This window comes from Chinchilla lanigera, unplaced genomic scaffold (assembly GCF_000276665.1).
Source record: "Chinchilla lanigera isolate Chin_1 unplaced genomic scaffold, ChiLan1.0 scaffold00050, whole genome shotgun sequence".
In the NCBI taxonomy this organism is placed as follows: Eukaryota; Metazoa; Chordata; class Mammalia; order Rodentia; family Chinchillidae; genus Chinchilla; species Chinchilla lanigera.
The window spans coordinates 4,559,101-4,580,682 of NW_004955451.1; the positions used below are offsets into that span (position 1 = coordinate 4,559,101).

The window sequence follows — 21,582 nt, forward strand, 5'->3', positions numbered from 1 at the left end:
CTGCGGGGCGCCCGCCCGGTGCCCCCGAGCGAGGTTCCCGAGCGCTGAGCCCTCGCTGCGCCCCCCGCTGCCGACCCCGCCCTTCGAAACCCCGAATTGAACCCGAGAGTTGGGATTGTGACAGCTAGAACCCCAAGAATTTACCTTCTCCTAGAACTCCATAGTGCTTTACCTTCCTGCCTTGCGCTCTTCCCACCGTGCACGTCTCGGTCGGGTCGTTCCTCGCTGAGGCGCTGGGTCTGAAGGCAGCCCAGAGGGCCTCCTCGCTCCAGCGAGAGGCAGAGCTCTGTGGGTCAACGCGGGCAGGAGCAAGGTCGCAGCCAGAGACACTTAGAGCGTTATCCCGTCCGAGGGAGCCTGGAGAAGGCACCTTGAGTGAGTTTGTCCCTGAAGAAGCATGACACCTTCCACCTATTGGGGTATCTAAGAAATCTTGCAAGAAGTGTTATGACAGTAACCATATTTAGGTTCTAAGTAACATGTAGAATGGTAGACAGTACTTGTATATCTTACGGGCAAATATATAATAATTGGTTTCCAAGATATCATTTCGTTTGGAATTGACTAAACATTTGTTGCAGCTAATGAAAACTTGACACTTCAGGTGTATTGTTAGACAAGTGTAAGGCAAAAATGGTTTTCAAAATTCAGAAGAATTTCACACATGCACAACCTTGGGATTTTTCACTGTTGTCTGTGATCTTTCAGAACTGAAAACAAACCCATGTATAAATCTGCAGTGAGTAAAAGTTCAGAAACCTTCATGATGGTAAATTGTTTTATGATCTTGGTTTCTGATCCTCTTTTTATGCTGCCACAAAGGTGAGGGTGACAGTATTCCCCCTTTTTTAAAAAATTAATTACGTTTATTGGTACATTTTAAATATACACAATGATCACATTCATCATAGGGAATTTGTACCTGTATATGACACAACTAGATTCTTTTTTTTCCCATTCCCCTACCCTCCCTTCAACCCCCTTTCCCCTCCTTATTTATAAAAGTTTCTTTGTTTAAAGAGTCCATGATATAAAGCATTATACCAAGACAGCAACAGGATATAATAATGAGAATTTATTCTTCACCTTTAACTGGGAGAGTAGTAGGAACATTCCCAGCATGCTAACATGTAAATCCCTGTTAAATCCCATAAATCTGGAAGCTGGGCATACTAGTACACATCTGAAATCCCAGCACTCAGGAAGCTGAGGTAGAAGAACTTTAAAGTTTGTGGCCAACTTGGGATACATGGCATGCTCAAGGCCAGCCAAGACTGTGTATCAAAACCCTTTCTGAAAACACTAGAGAGCGGGGGGTGGGGGATCTGGGTTATTTTTACATTATGAAAAAAATTAAACGTACAAATAATAACACTATGTTCAATTTAAGTTAGGCCCATTAAAGGACAAGGTGGTGTGTGTGGTTTAGAAGACAAAGGTCTAAGAGTTCTTTTAACAAGTTGGGAAAATAGCAGTGGCTTAGGAATGTTCTAAAGGAATTCTAAAGGAATAGTAAGTCACTTCTAGGTGGTGGCCATTGATTTTGGTGGGGAATTGTATGGGGAAAGACAGAGTGAGTACTGGGGCATAAAGACTGGAAATACATTCTTGGGACAAATGAGATAACCACTTTAAACAGGAAACATACTGTTACATAAAAACTAACTCTTACTCTTTTGTGTTCTTTGATCTCCTTTCTCCCTGTTTAAACCCAGTTTTATCTTAAAAATACAGACTGTTTTAATTGGAGAAATACAAAGGCTACCTACAATCTGATTTTATTCACTTATAGTTCAGTTGGTCATCACTTTATTTATTTATTTATTATTTGTTTTGTTTTTTGAGACAGGACCATACTATGTGGTCCAGACTGGCTTTGAACTCACAGTGATCCACCTGCCTCAGCCTCCCAAGTGCTTGGATTACAGGCATGTGCCACCACGCCCAGCTTGGTCATCATTTTAGAGATTGTTGAAAAGCACAAACTTAATTCATACTTTTTCAATATGGGTAACATGCCAATTCATGTATGACTAGGTGATTTTTATGCATTTTCTATTTTTACCATTCTGCCTGTTGGTCTGTGCAGAATGACACAGGTCTAGATAGGCTTGGTTCATTAGGGAATTGTGTTATGGGTTTAGGTGAAAAGTAATTCTATTGCACGTTTAGGAATATTGGCACAACTTCGTTTTCATTCTGTGTTCTAAGTTTTTAGTGCTCCTTTTTTTTCCACACCTAATTTCTGTTCTACTTGAATCTTGCCTTGATTTATGCCTGACCAGACAGCTGCTTCTTGATTTCCATTTTGTTTTCTGTGTTCTGCTTCAGCTTGTGGTTTGAATATTCCTGTTTTACAGTAGAATCCTATTTTAGAACCTGGTTCTCTTATTTATTTATTTATTGGTACTGGGAATCGAACTCAGGACCTTGTGCTTGCCATGGTTCTCTTATTTAGATCCATTGAGTTCACTGTCCTATTCACTTTCCAAGAATATTCATGATAAGAAATGTGAAAATCTCATGTTTTCTCCCTTTTCTTTGTTTTCTCCTTTTTAAATTTTGTTTTTAGTGGCAATTTGTTTTCCAGTATTTGTCAAAACATTGTAAAATAAATAGCAAGTCTGGGAAGTAGATAATCTTTCTTTTTCTCAAACTCAACAAGTTTTAGGATTCTTTCCTGGGAATTGACTAGTTTCATTTTCATAAAAGGAATAAAATCTTTTAGAAACAGAAATCCATCCTGCTCTATGTTTCTAGAATTATGGATTGAAACGTTGCCAAGAGCATTTTAAAGATATTTTGGAGACATATAGATGATGTTCTACAAACCTAGTCAGAATAGAGCCCTATGAGATCACCCTTAACAGAAGAGTAAGAGTTGAGCACGTTTTAGTTCTTTATTTAAAAAAAAATTTTTAAAGGGATACCTTTCTAGACAGTATTCTAATGTTATCAGCATCTAAAATAGTTGACTGCTACTCAGAGTTTATCATGATTGAATTATATTTTAATTACACCATAAACTAGAATTTGAGAAATCAAGGTAGAGAATTCTCTAGCTGTGTTATTGACATTCAGTTTATCCTGGAAGAGGTCAGAGGAACTAGTAAGATATTGTATACTGAAGGCAATAATTTGGTACATAAAGCATCTAAGGAGAATCAAGTAGGGGACAGTTTGAGATATTCAGAAACGCTTTCTGAAGAGTAAGTTTCTTTAGGAAAACAAAGGGTTATCAATGGTAAATTCCATGTGTGTGTACCCATGGAGTTTCTACTCAAGTACCACCACAAAAATTAGATTTTATACTTTAAAGGAAAAAGGAAAAGTCATTTCTAAGAGATCTATCATTTAAACACATTCAGTCTTCTGATCTAGGATTTTTTTCCCCATTGGGTGAAGAACTATTGATTTTCAGGGCTCCAGAATTTGTATTGTTTAATATGTGTGCATATATTTGTTTATTCTTGGTATGAATGTTTTCTTCTCTTTTGAGAATCATAAATGAATTATTTATCTTATCCTTTTTTATTAATACATGTTTGCAGTACATGAAGATTACATTTACTGTGGGGAGTTGGTACATCTATGTCTGTTTATTTTGGCTGCCCAGTTTTTGATTGGGGCTTTTATTTTGAGGGATCTGATTTTTTAAAAAAATTCTTTATATATTCTAAATGTTAGTCCTCTGTCTGAGGAATAGATGGCAAATTTTTTTTTCCCCCATTCTGTAGGTTGTATCTTCACTCAGTTGGTTGTTTCCTTTGGTGTGCAGGAGTTTTTTTTATTTTGATATGATCTCATTTGTTGATTCTTGGTATTAGTTCTTGTTCAATGCTTTATTCTTTTTTTTTTTCTGGCACCAGGAATCGAACTCAGGACCTTGCGTTTGACAGGCAGGTGCTTGTGCCACTGAGCTGTATCCCTGGCCCTCAATACTTTATTCTTTAAGGAAATAAAATACCAGAGAAATAGAATGAGAGATGTGTAACATATTAGTTTACTTGGAAAAGGAGAAATTTGAGTGCCATTTTTCAACATATAGTTTAATACTTGAGTAGCACATGAAGTTTTACCTTTGTTTTACAGATTAGTTTAATAAAATAAATAGGAATTTGTGGACCACGTAATATAATACAGAAAACTCTTTTTAGGAATAAGTTAGCTAGCTTTGTTTATATAAAAAAATCATAATCTGTAAGTTTAGCCTGCGACATTTATATTCTTCCTTTCTCATTGCCCTTTCTCTCTATTCCTTGTCTCTCTTTCCTTCCCCTGCCCCATTTTCTTTTTAACTTTTTCGGTAAGGAAAGCAAATATCTGTATCAGGTATCTGAACCTGGGTATGTGGAATTTTTTTTTTTTTTTTTTTTTTTTTTTGAGACAAAGTCTCGCTGTATAATTTAGGCTAGCTTTGAGTTCACTATGTAGCCCAAGCTGGCTATACAGTGAGTAGTATGAAGTTCACTATGTAGCCCAAGCTGGCTATATAGTGAACTCATAGTAATCCTCTTGCCTCAGCCTCCCAAGTCCTGGAATTACAGGCATGCTCCACCACTCCCTCTCCCAGTGATTCAGATGTTAATTCGCAGTTTGAAAACCACTGCTATCTGGGAAGGGTCAGTACTCAAAATACTTTAAAGAACCTTAAAGAAAATGGTTCATTGGTGTAAGTGGTGAAGGAAACAAAGTTACACTTTTTAATCCTGACTTTTCTACAAAGATATTTTTTAATTGAAAGGAAGCAAACAACATTATATTTCTTTTTGGCTTGTGTTATGTGTATTATGTATATAGTGTATATGTATACATATATTTTTTCTAGTATTGGTGATTGAACCCAGGGCCTTTTCTCTGGGCTACATCTCCAGCCCTTTTTCATTTTTTGAGACATGATCTTACTACATTACTAAATTTCCCAGGCTAAACTCAAACTTTCTATCCTCTTGGCTCAGCTTTCCAGAATGCTAGGATTACAGATTTGCACCATGACACCCAGCTTCATATTGTAATTTTTATTTGTTATACATTTATTCTTTTATGTATATTGTAGGATGTCTGTTCTTCTGCTTATTACTAAAATTTTTAAATGGTTTGAAAGAATGGATAAAAAACTAGGGAGTAGCTAATTCGCTGGAAAAATCTGGATCCGTCCATCGAGGTGAAAGGTAGGAAGGCTGAATCGTCTGTGAAAGGTTTTTAACTTTGAATATTTAATTTAACCTTTGATTTCCTGTTAGTATTTGGTCACTTTACCTCCTATGACAGTCAGTTGAGAACCAAACAAAAGTTTACCTGATTATTCTTTTATATGCAATCTCATATCCAAGATTCTGAACTTCTTTTTTACCAAAAGAAAACTTTTGTTGTGTTAAAATAGGTGATAGGTGAACAGTAGTTTTTTATCTTCGGTTTGCTATATCTGGTGGTATCATGTAAAATTAATAAATGTGCTTTTCCCTTTTTATGCAGGACCAGTGGCTGTAGGACAGTTTCACCGGTCATTCCGGCGAGATAGTTTGTCTCCTTATTCCTATGTATCAACTTCATCCCACAACCACAGTACTTTCCCTCTGAAAGGGTTAGATCGGACCCCGATTCCTCCTAGAACATGGCAGAACTCCCTTGGGATGCACCCTGGACAAGTGGAGACGTCTCCTACATTTTCAGATAAGGGAGTTCCATTTCCGGTACTGCAGAGGTTTCCGACTGAGGTTACCTACACACTGCAGCCCAGCGCCACATCTGTGCACGTTCAACAAGGTCCTCAAACAATGGTCAGCTCCTCCCAAAAATACAGTAACTACACACCCTCAGCACAGTTCTCCCAAGCCTACTATCCAACAGGTACGAGAAATCCAAGTTCACTGGTTTCTATTAGATTAGTTAATACAGTAATAGCATTTATATTTTTTAATCTTTTAAAATATCTTTTTATACTTTTGTTTTTGTTTTATCTTTGCATTTATATTTTTAATTTCAATCACTGTGCCTTAAACAAAAATACTAGGAATATGTGCCCAAGAAATTTCAAAGATTTCTTAGCAGGACACATTTTTGAACAATATATGAAACTTCATTATATTCTTAAGGATCATAAAGGTGTATGTTTTTAGTGCAACTTTTGTATCTTCAAAATGTGTTCTAGTTTTGAAATTAAGACTTAGTACCATGGAACCTTACTTTCACTCTGCTCTTGGTGCGGTGTTTGTTTGGTTTTGTTTTGTTTTGTTTTAAACAATATTTTACATGTATTACATATTTTTATATTTTAATTTTGTAGATGAGGTTAGCTCATAATTAAATCATTTTAATATCTCAATAATAAAGTTTAATAAAAAAGCATACTCTCTGAAAATTAAATTCTTTACTAAAATGTGGTAAATCCTGGAGTTCCTATAATGTTCATATTATACAACCAAGAACTGGGGAGTAACAGACAGAAGGAAAAACTGACGATGACAACTGACCGGAGTTCATCCAACCATGTTGAGGTCATGCTGGTAGATCCCAATCTATTAACTGGGAGCCTTCTGATAAGGACCATCTGTTTTGCATCTCAGAAAGAAAATATGTTTTCCTGGTAGGTTTTTGCAAGATAATAATCTTACCATTGCATTGAAAGTGGCTTTTACTTTGCAGAAACACCATAGCAGTAGTATGTGTTGTTTCATCACGAATTGTACTTTGTATGGAATGAGAAATGGGCCAACAGAAAGAAGGGTCAAAGCCTTCAGAAAAGACAGGATAGGGAACATTCTTTTGCCCTATGAATTAAAAATCTGGAAAATTCATTAATTTCTCTCAAATTTAAATGATTTGTTTGCACGTAAGAGTTATAAATCTGGTCCCTATTTTATGTGTAACAAAACTCAACTATTTTTTAGCCTTTAACTTTTTTTTTTTTTTTTTGGTTTTTCTCTGGTACCGGGAACCAAACTCACGACCTTGTGCTTGCCAGGCTGGTGCTTTTGCCGCTGAGCTAAATCCCCAGCCCCGCCTTTAACATATTTTGATTTCACTTAGCCTTTAACATCAAACCATATATATATTTTTAATATTTATTTATTTATTTATATTTCTTTTTTTGGTACTGGGAATTGAACTCAGGACCTTGTGCTTGCCAGGCAGGCACTTGTGCCGCTGAGCTAAATCCCCGGCCGTATTTCTTATATATTGGTTCACTTCAGTCTACCCAAATATAGAAGCAAAAAGGATTGCTTTATTTTTTCTAAAATGTTTAAGTTTAATGATATTATAATAATAAAACCTAAATTTAAATTAGACTGAGCTCTTTACATTTTTAGAGCTGTTACTCTTTCAGTGGATAGAGAAGGAAAAAGGGGAACATTATATGTATGGAGTAAGAATGATTTAGTACTTTTAGTCATTTTACCTATTAGAAAAAAAAAAGGTTCACCATTTTATGTAGAAAATGGTTGAGGCCTAATATCTCTCCAGATATTTCTTTGAAGAAAAAAATATGCGCAATTCTTTAAAGAGAGATGACTAATTTTGTGTTTGTAAGTTATACAGTATATCTTTTTTTTTCTTTACTGTATTGGGATTGAATCCAGGGTCTTTGTACTGAGCTATGTGCCCACCCTAAATCCCTTAAAAAAAATGAGATAGCATCGAGCTAAATTGCTCAGGCTGGGTTTGAATTTATGGTCCTCCTATCTGCCACTTGGGTCCTGGGATTATAGATGTGCACCACCACACTTTGCTCATGTTTGTAAATTATGTATCTTGAATATAGCAATGAACAGAGTCATATTTTATTATTTGAGAGTTTAATTCCATATTTTATTTTATTTTTTGAAATAGTGTCCTGCTGCATTGCCCAGGTTGGCCTTGAATGGGCAATCCTTGTCCTTTAGCCTCCTTAGTTGCTGGGATTACAGGCATGTCCCACCATGCCTGGCTCTAGTCCAGTATTTTTATTATTTTTAGCTTTGCTGCATTTCATGTATGCATAGGAGAGAGAGAAAAAGAGAGAGAGAGAGAGAGAGAGAGAGAGAGAGAGAGAGAGAGAGAGAGAGAGAGATAGCCCAAATAGACAATTCTGCCACATCCTCTATTTTCACCAATAAGTATTTCCCTTTCCTTTCCTTTTATTAAACTGCTGAAGTCTCAGTAATTTTGGGGGAGTTGAAAGTTGGAGGGATTGTATAGGGAGATAGAGAAATGTGCTCTGATCTTTTAATCAGAATTTTGGAGGTACTTTCCTATGGAAATATCAGATATAGTGGCTGGGTATTACTGTCATCTAAAGGTACAAATGGTTATAGTCTGGATTTTTTTTTATGGGAAAATATATTTCAAGTTCCAAGTAATCCTTGTAGAAACTCCAAATGCTAAGTTTTATGAAAACCACTTATATATATTGTCCACCAGAAAATGCCCCAACTACTATTATTTGTTCATTATAGATAAACTGTTTGTTAAGTTGCTATGATTTTGGATTTGTTACTGAAAACTATTTTAGTTTGGTTGGAAATTTATAAAGTGAAAGTTGTCAGGCTGGGCACACTGGTGGCACACGCCTGTAATTCTGGCATTTGCAAGGCTGAGGCAAGGAGGATCACTGTGGGTTTAAGGCCAGCCTGGGCTTCGTAGTGAGTTCAAGGCCAGCCTGAACTGGATTACATAGCAAGAACCTGTCTCCAAAAAAAAAAATCTCTGCTAAGTGCTGGGATTACAAGTGTGCCACCATGCCTGACTCTTCTGTTTTTTGTTTTTTGTTTTTTATATTTTTAATAGGGATAATTGAAATGGCTATAAATTTTCTGAGATTATGAGAATAAGAAATGTCATGATGTCATGATGACTTCTAATATATAGAGTCATTCTGTGATATGAAATAGTCAAAATTGCTTTGAATATTCTGATTTTTTTTTTTTTTTTTAGTCCTGGGGATTGAACCCAGGGCCTTCATGCTAAGCTACATCCTCAGTCCTTTTTTATTTTTATTTGGAGAGAGGGTCTCACTGAATTGCCTAGGCTGGGCTTGAATTTGGGATTCTCCTACCTCAGCCTCCTAAGTGCTGGGATTACAGGTGTGTGCCACCATGCTTGGCTTATTTTGAAATATTAATATAAATTTAAATTTTTATTTTCAACTATAAAAGACCTGCTGTGGAGAACAGTGCAATAAAAATACTGCACAAATATTTAAGTTCTGTAGTTATGGGTGAAGAAAACAAAAAGTAACTGCAAAAACTGAATCAATATTTAATGAGTATGTATTTATGAACAGCATTACAAATGACTTTCCTAGAGTTAAAAAGAATATTGCTCTCAGAGGCAAGGTAATAGTCTTAAATTCATCTAAGTTATAATAAAAGGACTAATTTTGGCATAGTAGTCATATTTCAGTCCTTTCAAAGTGAACTGTGGGATGAGGTTTGGATCAAATTTAATAAAAAACAGCACTCAACTTCATGAAAAAATTAGTTGCGTTAAAAATAAACTTGGGGGGCTGGGGATTTAGCTCAGCGGCAAAAGCGCCTGCCTGGCAAGCGCAAGGTCGTGAGTTCGGTTCCTGGTACCGGAGAAAAACCAAAACCAAAAAAAAATAAATAAATAAACTTGGATCTGGTCTTCAAATAGTATAACCAGTGAATTTTGAATTTCATAATATTTAATAAATTCATATCTCTAGTAAAGCCGGACTATTGAGACTAATAAATTGCTATCAGACTGACTCATAAAATGACTCATTAGAGGGGCTGCAGATTTAGCTCAGTGGCACAGCACCTGCCTGGCAAGCGTAAGGTCGTGAGTTTGATTCCCGGTACCGGGGGGAAGGGGGGGAAGACTCATCAGAATATCCTGTCCTTTTCTTGAAGTGTCAGTTTTCCTTGCCTACTTTGTTTACATTTTTTCTACTCTGATCTCTTCTTTATAAGATAAAATGTCTTTTTATCCAATATTTGTTGACTCCTTTTAGTCTTGCCGTATCTAGAGCAAATTTTCCCTCTGATGTTTTGTTTCCCACCTATGATTTAATTTTCTTCTTTTATTAAAAAAACATTTGAGCTGGGTATGGTGGCACATGCCTGCAATCCCAGGAGGCACTGCCATGCCTCCAAACTCTGGAGGCTGAGGCAGGGGGATTGCTGTAAGTTCGAGGTCAGCCTGGGCTACAAAGTGAGTTCAAGGCCAGCCAGGTCTGCATGGTGAGACCCTGCCTCAGAAAGACAAAAAAAAACCCCTTCATTTTAGACCTTTTTGTTTTACTCATTCTCTACTATTTATTTGAACATACATAAAATTCACACATACATATTTACATAGAGGGTCCTATATTGAGGGATTTGAGATTTTATTTTTCAGCATTGGAGGTGGAACCCAGGATCTATGTACTGAGCTGCATTTTTTTAAAATTTTGAGACAAGGTCTCACTAAGATACTGAATTTCCCAAAGTGAGCTAAAACTTGGGATCCTCCTGCCTCAGCCACCAGAGTGCTGGGATTACGTGTGTGTCACCACCACAGCCCTGGAGTAATTCTTTCCTTTGACTAACATTATGATGCTGAGTTGACTCAAAATCTATTTTCTTTTCAAAGTTACATTTTAAGCTCAAAGTAGTGATTAACAAATTATAGCTGCCTTTAAACTCATATTTTGACAAATACTTATATAACAATCAGTATAATCAGATACTGTTGTAAGTACTTTTCAAATAGTTATTCATTTAATCCTCATAATAACCTTATGAAATGGGTAGTGTAGTTAGCCTCGTTTTTTAATAGATGGCAGGACTGGGGCACAGCTGTTAACCAGCAGGCTAGGAAAGAAACTCAAGCAGTCTGATTCAAGGGTACATTCTTTTGGCCACTGTGCTTTGTTATCTTCCTGCCTCTCATAAAGAGGTTGTTTTGCAGGGGTTGTCCTGTTCCTTTGAGAGAATCTTCTGGCTTATCTGTCCACCAGAGTTAGTTTTTCCTAGATAGAGTGGATAATCCAGACACTGAAGGAGCAATGTATCCTTGTATGTTACTGGTGGCATTAAGACTGCTCTGGGTTGACTCCCTCTGTCCAAACAGAGGAAACATACTTGAATGGCTGGCATGAGAGTTCCAGGCTAGGGGCTCTGGGAAGTGGGGTTACCTCTTAATTTACTTCTGTATCCTCTGTACCCAACAGGGCTTGCATATAAGGGGCCTCTGATAAATAATCTCTTGGATGGGATGGGCCTTATAGTCAGTCATCTGATGTGATCTTCAGTTGGTTATTTCTCTTAGCCTTTATTTCCTTTTCTATAAAGTCTCAATAATAGTTTGGGTGTGGAACTCAGTGAGTTAATGTGTGCATACCAATTTTATAAAATTTGAAACACTTTACATTTAAAGTATAAAATGTTCAAGAGCTGTCTTAAATAAGCCTATATATTAGCACTTTAAAAGCTAAGTAATTTATAAGAATATATACCAGGGTATACGTGATATTTTAATTTTTCATTGAAAAGCATATCCTATTATTTAAAATTTTTTATGAATCAACTTTTGGTCAAAAAAGATTTCAAACTCAAGGCCTTGTACATACTAGGCAAGCCCTCTACCACTGAGCTATACCCCAGCCAAGTACATTTAAAGTGTAAAGGTTTGACTTGATGCCTGGTGTGGTGCGGTGTACCTGTAATCCCAGCACTTGGGAGGCTGAGGTAGGATGATCACTATTTCCAGGTCAGCGTGGGCTCCATGGTGAGTTCAAGGCCAGTGTGGACTACATAACAAGACCTTGTCTCAGACTGCCCCCCAAAATAAATAAAATAAACTTTAAAAATGAAAATTTAAAAAATAAAGTTTTGAGTTGGCTGGGTGTGGCGGCACATGCCTGTAATTTCAGCACTCTGGAGGCTGAAGAAGTAGGATCACCATGAGTTTGAGGCCAGCCTAGGTCCATAGTGAGTTCAAGGCCAACCTGGACCCTGTCTCATAAAAAATTTTTTTTTGACCTTTAGGCTTCTAATTCTTATAATGTACACACAAAAAAATATAGACTTACGGAGTTATAAAAGTTTTCCACTGCTGTGGTGCTCAGGTAGCCTGCTTCTCTGAAGAGACCTAACTTTGTACTTATGGAAAGGGCTGGGAACCAGGAACTTTTTTACTTGGCAGAATAAACAAAGCAAAGGTACATTCAGACTTAACTCTTTTTATTGTAGTAAAACACATATGGCATAAAACAGCATTTTAACTATTTTCTGTACCATTAAATATATTTGCCACCAGCACTGTGCATCTCTAGAACTTTCTCCATCTTCCTTATCTGAAACTCTACCCATGAAACACTATTTCCCCATTCTCTTCCCTCAGCTCTGGCACCACTGTTCTGCTTTCTGTTTCTACCTAGGTATGGTGGTACATGCCTGTAATCTCAGCACTTGGGAGGCTGAGGCAGGATCACCATGAGTTCAAGGTCACCCTGCATTACATAGCCAGACCCTGTCTCAAAAACAGACAGACAAGGCTGGGGATATAGCTCAGTGTCACAGCATCTGCCTGGCAAGTGCAAGGTCTTGAGTTTGATTCCCGGTACCAAAAAACCCAACCAAACAAACAAAGAAAAATCAGTTGACTCCCTTCTGTCTCTATGAATATGTCTACTCTAGATACCTCATAGAAGTGGAATTATATAATATTTAATGTATAAATGTACCATAACCATTTGTAAATGTATGATTCATTGGCATAATTACATTGATAATTTTGGACAACCACCCAAAACCACCCAATGAAACCACCCTTTCATTGCCCAGGTGAAACTACCCATTTAAGCAATGGCTTCCCATTCAAAAGAGCTGGGGATATAGTTCAGTGGTATAGCGCTTGCCTAGTATGCATGAAGTCCTGGGTTCAATCCTCAGCATGACCACCATCAAAAAATTATATTTCTACCTGAAATGGATTTCTGCTCACTATACTTTTTCCTTTTCCATGCAGTGTAATGTCTGAAAGTGAACACTGCCTTCAGGAAGATACTTAAAGATCTTTTTTTTTTTTTTTCCTTTTTCAGTATTGGGAATTTACTCCAAGGGTATTCTACCACTGAGCTACATCCCCAACTCTTTTTCTTAAATTTTTAGAGGCAGGGGAGTGGCTAAATTGCTTAGGCTCACCTTAAAGTTGCAGTCCTCCTGTAGGTAGGATTATGGGCATGTGCTACTACAATCTGGTTTAAAAGATCTTTTACAGATGAATATATCTTAAGACACAGTGATAAACTCAGCATATAAATGTTAGTGTTTCCATAATGCACGGTAGGTTAATTTGTCATATACTAAGTACATAGTTAGATTTCTATAGCTAGGTTTTTCTATTCAGTGAGCTTACTAATATCTTGCTTTGTTTTATTTTATTGCGTGTACAAAATGGGACTACACTGGTAAGGAAATGACTATTGAAGAGTCTTTTGGGAATTTAATCTATTAAAGTTCTTTTCTTCTTCATAAAGGTACCTTTCTACTTTTCATGTATTGGTGGATGCTTTAAAGAACATTCACTGTTTTGCTGTTTCCTTACAAAGTCAGCTATCTATATGTTAACATATTCTTTGTTCTTTTAGCTTAGTTCTCCAATAAATTTACTTTAATATTTTTACAATTTCAAAATGTGTGTCTAATAGAATCAGCACAAAAAATAATAGAATCAGCACATTGAAATATCAGAAAAATAAGTATAATCCTTTCATTGGTTTATTTGTGATTAAACACTGTATTTCCCTACCTATCCTGATGGAATGACACCTGCAGCTCTGACTGCCGCTAGGGGGCTAGGTTTTTCCTTACTTGTTATTGCTCCGGGGAAAAAATGCTCTTCATTTTTTTCACCTTGGCACACCCTGCTTGGTGTTTAGTTATTTGAATTCAGTTTATTTCCCAGGATATTTATGTTTTCAAATAACTTAGGAAGCAGAGGATCTAGTTTGGTAACAGAGAGCTTGCCTAGCCTGTGCAAGGCCCTGGATTCAGTCCTCAGCACAACAAAACAAAACAAACAAACTAGAAAAATCAAAAACAAAAACCCTTGGGAAATCAGATTCAAATAAAAAACATTTAGTTGTATATTTGAATAACTTCCAAAAGATCAAGTACAGGAGCCTGTTTGCCTAATCTGTGTTGGAAGTGACAGCAATTTGAATTTTATGTGACAATTAGTAATACTGTATGTTTTTTTTTAATCACTAAAATTGAGAAGAGGAGGTAAAAAGAATTAAGGTGTGTTATGTATATGTACCAACTCTCCATCATGAATCATTATACAATGCAAACATGTACTAATAAAAATTAATTTAATTTAATTTAATTTTTTGTCTTTTTGAGACGGTCTCTCTATGCAGTTCTGGCTGGCCTTGAGCTCACTTTGTAGCCCAGGCTGGCCTTGAATTCACAATGATCCTCCTGCCTCAGCCTACCGAATGCTGGGATTATAGGTGTGTGCCACCATGCTACCATGCCTATAAAAATAAATTTAAAAAAAATGACTAAAATTGTTAAAAACCATGTTACTCAGAGAACTTAAACCCTTATATTTATGTCTGAACTTGAATTCTATTATTCAGAATTTTTCTATGTGCAAAATTTAATGTCTTAAATTTGTACATGATGTGTAAAAATACTTGTTTTCTTCTTTTGGCAGGGGTCAGGATCTCACTATGTAGATCATGCTAGCCTTGAACTTGCTTTTGTAGCCTAGCCTGGCCTTGAATCATGGTGATTCTCCTGTCCCAGCCTCCCAAGTTCTGGGATTATAAGCATGTACTACCACACCCAGCTATGGAAACCAATAGTCTGTAATGGAAAAATAAGGAAACATTTCAATTAATTTTTATAGTCCTTAGACTAATTTACTTTTAAAGTTTAAGGAGTGAGATTATAATTTTATTATCACACTCAAAATATTAAAAAATGCAGATACATTTAATGATATTCAGCACATGGAATTCTAGTAAAATCAAAATGTTACATTTCAGGAAGAAGGGAAATACGGTATATAAAGAGTATGTGCTTTTGGAGTTTAATTTACTGGCTCTGACACTATCAGCTTTGTGAGTTTTGGGCAATTAATATCTCTGAGTTTAAGGTTACTTATTTTGTAAAGTAACTTCATCTGATTGTGTTTTGTTGATACATGTCAATCATGCACCACTGTGCCTGCAGAATGCTAGGTACTCATTATCCTGTTTAATCCAAAGATGTGATATTATAACTTATCCTCATTTATACTGGGGAGTCTCAGAGAGACTCAACCTATTAAGACTGACTGCATCTGTAGCCGGGTATGGTGGCGCATGCCTATAATCACAGCACTTGGGAGGCTGAGGCATGAGGATCACCATGAGTTTAAGGCCAGTCTAGGCTGGCCTGAATTCCATAACAAGACCCTGTCTCAAACAGACAAACAAACAAATAAACAAAACAACTACATCTGTGAATATATTGGAACTATTCATGGAGTCTTACCTATAAATAGAAAGTTTGGAAAATGTACTTTTGAGTTCAATTCCCATTAGCACTACAGAAAAATTATTTCTTTACCTGAAATAACAGCTGGTAAAATTTATTGCTTGCTAAACTGCCATTGCTATTCTAAGTGCTTTATAGAGTTAGGATCCACAAACCTAACCACTTGTGCAAATGACTAAAATATTTTTTGCATATATTTATTCCAGGTGCATTGTTTAATGGTAGGACTATTGAGAGGATATTTTGTGCTTATTTACTCTTATAAAACACCTCCCCCCCCCATGGTTGTTACTGCTCAAAAGAATTGAAACAATTTTTAGGAATGCCAAATATATCCTGATACTTTTGGTAAAATGAAATTACTTTCAATAAGAATAAATGGTTAGAAGGGGCTGGGAATTTAGCTCAGTGGCACAGCACCTGCCTGGCAAACACATGGTCGTGAGTTCGATTCCTGGTACTGGAAAAAAAAAAGAATAAATGGTTAGAAAGGTAACACAGTGTTTAGGTGCTAAAGAGACAACTTATGAAAGCAGACATGACCATTTTAAAATTTATTATATGACCATGTTATTTTCAACAAATAATAGCACCTAGTTGGACTAAATAATTTATTTAGACACATAAAGGAAATTCTTTGGGGTTCTTTCCATATTGAAAGAGGGTAGGGGGCTGGGGATATAGCTCAGTGGCACAGCACCTGCCTGGCAAACACAAGGTCCTGAGTTCAATTTCCAGTACTAAAAAAAAAAGAGGGCAGTGCTTTGAGTGCTGTAGGGGTTTATTTTGCTTGACGGCTTACCTGTCTGAATTTGTTCCAGCTGTGCTACAGTGCTGCTCTCCTTCTACCCATATGGACGCTCTAAGTAGTTGTGTCACTCCCACTGCCTCTTCCTATGCACACTGCAACTACTTCCAGGTGAGATTATGAACTCACTATGCTTCATGTACAATTGCACAATTTCAAAGTGTAATTTATATTAATGAGTAACCAGAGATAAGATGTGGATCATAGGCTTAGCTTTCTCAGTTCTAAATAAAAGGAGTAGTGGTATAAATGATGTCTGAGTATTCTCAGCTAGCATTGTCCAATATAGTAGCCATTGCCTACATGTGGCATTTTAAATTTAACTTAAAATTAAATGAAATTTTAAGCCAAGCGTGGTAGTGCACACCTGTAATCTCAGTACTTGGAAGGCTAAGGCAGGAGTATTGCGGTGAGTTGAAGGCCAGTCTGGACTACATAGAGAGTTCAAGGCCAGCCTGAACTACAAAGTGAGTCCCTGTCTCAAACCACCCCCGCAAAAAATAAATAAATGAAATTTTAACATTCATTACTAGTCACAGTAGTCAGTTTCAAGGGCTCAGTGGTCTCATATGGCTAATGGCTACCAAATTATACAGCATAGAAATGGAATATGTCCATCATTACTGAAAGTTATTTTATTTTATTTTTTAATTTTTTTTTTTTTTTCCGGTACCAGGACTTGAACTCACGACCTTGCGCTTGCCAGGCAGGTGCTGTGCCACTGAGCTGAATCCCCAGCCCCTGAAAGTTATTTTATACAGTGCTGTTCTAGACTTTTCCATCATAAAATGAATACCAGAGAAATTCTAAAAGTATATAAGTCACCAAATAATGGATTCTCTAAAATGGTACAGATCCTGAGACTTTTTTTTAAGGAGAAAAAAAATGAATTCAAAAGTGAGGATATTCAGGTCTAGTCCCCTTCAGCCTTAGCCTGCATGTTATAAACACTGTACTTCAGAAGTCTTGTCATTATCTTTTAGGAAGTGATTGCTCTGATTTAAGTGTTTTATATCGCTATTTTTAGATTTTTTTTTTTTTTTTTGAGACAGGGTTTTGCTAAGTAGTGCAGGCTGGCCTTGAACTCATGGTGATCTTCCTGCCTCAGCCTTCTGAGTGCTGAGATTACAGGCATGGTTGTATTGCTTTATTGGCTTATATTGCTATTTTTAGATAAGAGTAAATGCTGTGCTTTATGCTATAATTGCTACATTGGAATTGTGTATCTGGCTTGTATAATTATCTAGGTCAGTGACAGCGAACCTTTTAGAGCTTTCAGTACTCACAAACAGCAAGTGGCTGTAGGCTTGTGATAGGTTTGCTCCCACTGAATCTGAGAGTTTCAGTACTTGAGCTATAGGGGTGTATGTGTGTGTGTTGCTGGGAATCAAACCCAAGGCCTCCAACATGCTAGGCAAGTGCTGTACCACTGCGCTACACCCTCAGCCAAACAGAATATTTTACTGATGACATTAAATTGCTCAGAAGAACATTTTTAAACTGGATGTGGTGGCACACACCTGTAACCCCAGCATTTGGGAAGCTGAGGCAAGGGAATCACCGCAAGTTTGAATCCAGCCTGTACTTTATAGAGTTCAAGGCAACGTGAAGTACACAGTGAGACCCTGTCTCAAAAAACAAAAACAAAAAAGAACGGCCTTTTTAGAAAGAAAATGTGCACGGGAAGTGGACAGTCGGACTGTGGTTTGAAGCAGGTTAGAGGATTTAGCAGTCAGTACCGTCAAGCATCATACCTTAGTCAGCTCTTCACTGGAAGGACACACCTCCCCACAATTAGAGGTGCTTGTTTACAGACCCAGACACTCTTTCCCACAGATTATGTCAGAGACACTCTTGACAGTGTTTAAAACATTTTTACTAGGTCAAGGAGATGATAGCTCAGTGGTGCAGCACCTGCCTGGCAAGCGCAGCGTCCTGGGTTCAATTTTTTTTTACTATAAAAACAGTATATGTTCATTTTTTGGAAAATATAAATAAGATATAACATTTTAAAATGGGAAGAAGAGACAGTATTTTAGATTCCATTCTGAAAATTAGTGCAGTTTCACTGAATTGTAGGTTTTGGTGAAGTATTATATGAAGGGTCAGTATATTATTGTGGTTAAAAGCAAAAGATCTAGAATCAGGCAAACCTAAGCTTGAAACCTGGTTCTGTCACTTACTTTATTGCCACTTTGAATGAATTGAGAAGTTTCTCTGAACCTCCTTTTTATCATTTAGAAGTAGAGATGATCACATTTCATAGGGCTCTTGTAAGGATTAAAGGAAGTAATGTATAGAAAACTCTTTGCATGTGCTTGTCACATAGTAAGAGCTCAATAAATGATGCTGTTGGCTATAATAGCTTGATACTTACACTATTTCAATTTATATTACTTATTTTGCGTTAGTTACCTATAACTCATTGACACAATCTTTGTAGTATGTTTGATAATATCAACTCATTGTATGTTTTATTTAATCATAGTTCTATACTTTAGGTTATAATCTGAGATAACAAACATTGAATGCCTACTTTGTACAAAGCACTACCATATGTATAAAACAATATCACTTAAAGATACAAATCTAAAAGTGATGGCTATTCTAATCTGTTACTTTAGGGGTTTTTTGTTTTGTTTTTGAGATGGAGTCTCGCTATGTAGCCTAGGCTGCCTTCAAACTCAGGATGATTCTCTTGCCTCAGCCTCCCAATTTACTGCTTTATTTTTAAAAATATCTCAGTAACCCAGGGACATTTGATATTCCGTCCATTTTTTCCCAGATCATTTGGAACAGAATATCAGTACTTTCCCCTGAATCTATAGACAGATTGGTGAATGTATGAGCATCTTCATTTGAAAGTTCCTTACTGCATTCCATGATAAATGAAAGCAATGTTTCTATCTACGAGTCTTTTTGGAAAATTTTAATATATAGATATTTTACCAGCAAGTAGGTATTTGTGTTGGTTTTGTATACATGCCCTGAAAATTAATGGTCCACTTCAATATTAAATTTAATATAGTGGTTGATATATAGTTAGTGCTAAGTAAAAGTTAACAGGACTTGTGAAGCCACCATTGCTAAAAAGTAGATTAGCATTCAGATTTTCTTAGTAAACTTCAGGTTTAATCATTTATGTTTAACATTCATCAGCCTAAATGTTGTTGCTTTCCTCCTTAATCTTATATTTGATTTTCTATCCAAACAGTCCTATTTTCTCTTTTCCCAGAATCCTCCAATGCAGCCCTCCTATCCAGTTGAATTTCTGCCTTCTAATTGGCCTTGCAGTGCAACTGATGAAAATAAAAAGACAGAAGTAAACCTAGAGGCTGTCTTTCAGATAGTAGATGAGTTGCATTCCTCCCCTAAATTGGAAATGGTAAAGGTGGAGCCTGTTGAAAATCAGTGTCCTACATCTCAGTCTAACAGAGGCCAACATATCCTAGCTAATTCAAACAACAGCAACCCATCTTCCACAAGTCAGGCTAGCCAGCTGGAGCCACTTACTCCTGTAGGCTCAGATATTACGTCTTTTGTGGTTGGATCAGAACAAGCAATTGCCTGCTCTCTACCGCAGTCACCTGAGTACATCTATACCATCCACACAGCCCAGCCTATGGAAAATAGCACAATGCAGGAATCTTCAGCCATCCAACAAGCTCATGGCAAACTGAAGGAGCAGCTAAGCCATAATCCATCTCCAACTTCAGTAGTATTTATGCAAGAAGGGCTACCATTCAGCACGCATCAGGTAAGGGTACAAATGGAACAATCCTAATAATACTCTAAGTGTTTCTTGCCAAAGGCTCTTTGAGTGGAGGGTTTGTCTAGATTTTTACTTGGGTCATTCCAGTTCACAGTGCTTTCCAAAAGGGTCGTGTCTCAGAGGTTTTGCACAAAAGATTCAAAAGAAGTTACTAACCGGGCATGGTGCTCACGCCTGTAATCCCAGCACTTGGGAGGCTGAGGCAGGAGGATTGTTGCGAGTTGGAGGCCAGCCTGGGCTACAAAGTGAGCTCAAGGCCAGCCTGAACTACATGGTGAGACCATGTAGTTCTTTTCAAAAAAGACAAAAAAAAAAAAAAGAAGTTACTGTAACCCACAGGTGTCCTTTCACTATGTTATGGTCTAAAGTGAATCTCTGGAAAGGCCAACTGATAGAGCATTGTGGTGTAAATCTTATTTTCAAGTTAAAAACATCCTTTGAATTTTGCTTCCTAAATTAATTTAGCTGATCTAGGTATGCCTGAGTATAATTCCACTACCAGAAAGTATGGTTTGTTTGACAGATGCCTTTCCTAGACATTTGTAGGTAGAGGTAAGTATATGGTTTGAAGTCTTTTCTTGTTTTCTTACAGCACCACTGAATTCTAATAGTGAGCATACTGTGTTCAAATTTCTGATTTGTACTTGTATTCCTAAGGCAAAGTTCTGACTCTAGGTTGAGGGAGCTACTTAGAAGGTAGAGGCTAATTCCTTTATTACTGTTAATATATGACAAGAAAAGGAATAAACTTTGATGCTAAATAGTAACAATAATTCATCAAAAGTACATCCAAATTAAAATTACTTTTTGTGAATTAGAGCAGAGGGTCTTTTTGTTTTTGTTTTGTTTTGTTTTTTGAAACAGCATTTCACTATGTAGAACCAGGCTGGCCTTGAATTCACTATGTAGCCTGGGATGGCCTCACACTCACGGCAAATCTCCCACCTCAGCCTCTTGAGTGCTGGGATTACAGGCATGCGCCACCAGTACAGTAGAGGTTCTTAAAATAACCTTTGGCTTGCTTTTGTTTTGTTTTTGGCAGCCTTTTAAATTTTAATTTTAAATCTAAATGTTTAAAGATTTCTATAAACCTGTCATTTTTGAGCTTGATGATAGAGACCTGGTATATTAAGATAATATGGAAATTCAGGAGACAAAAGATAGGCTCCTTATGTTTTTTTTTGCTGTTGTTTTTGGCTCCTTATGTTTTAAAAATACCTATGGAAAGAAAATAAAATTTGTCTTTGTTCCTTTATAATCACATCTGAAATACTGAATTTCATATCTTAAAATTGTATTTATACAATTACTTTTTCTATATTTCTTCATATATATGTGTGTGTGTATATATATATATATATATATATATATATTTTTTTTTTTTTTTTAAAGACAGAGCCTTGATATATAGTTCAGGCTTTCCTTAAACTCACTATATAGCATGGGCTGGCCTTGAACTTGTGGCAATCCTCCTGCCTCAGCCTCCTGAGTGCTGAGATTATAGATGTGCACCATTATGCACACCT

At 36.7% G+C, this 21,582-nt stretch overlaps 1 protein-coding gene across 1 annotated transcript in view; it reads left to right on the forward strand.

Moving 5' to 3' along the window:
- Positions 1-5,475: 5,475 nt before the first annotated feature.
- Hsf5 (heat shock transcription factor family member 5) overlaps positions 5,476-21,582 on the forward strand; it is a gene marked incomplete at its 5' end in the record, with an annotated part of 37,293 nt that continues 21,186 nt past the window's right edge. Inside the window, 3 exon segments of the mRNA XM_013519059.1 lie at positions 5,476-5,850; positions 16,298-16,395; positions 19,520-20,041. Coding sequence (XP_013374513.1) covers positions 5,476-5,850; positions 16,298-16,395; positions 19,520-20,041 — 995 coding nt within the window.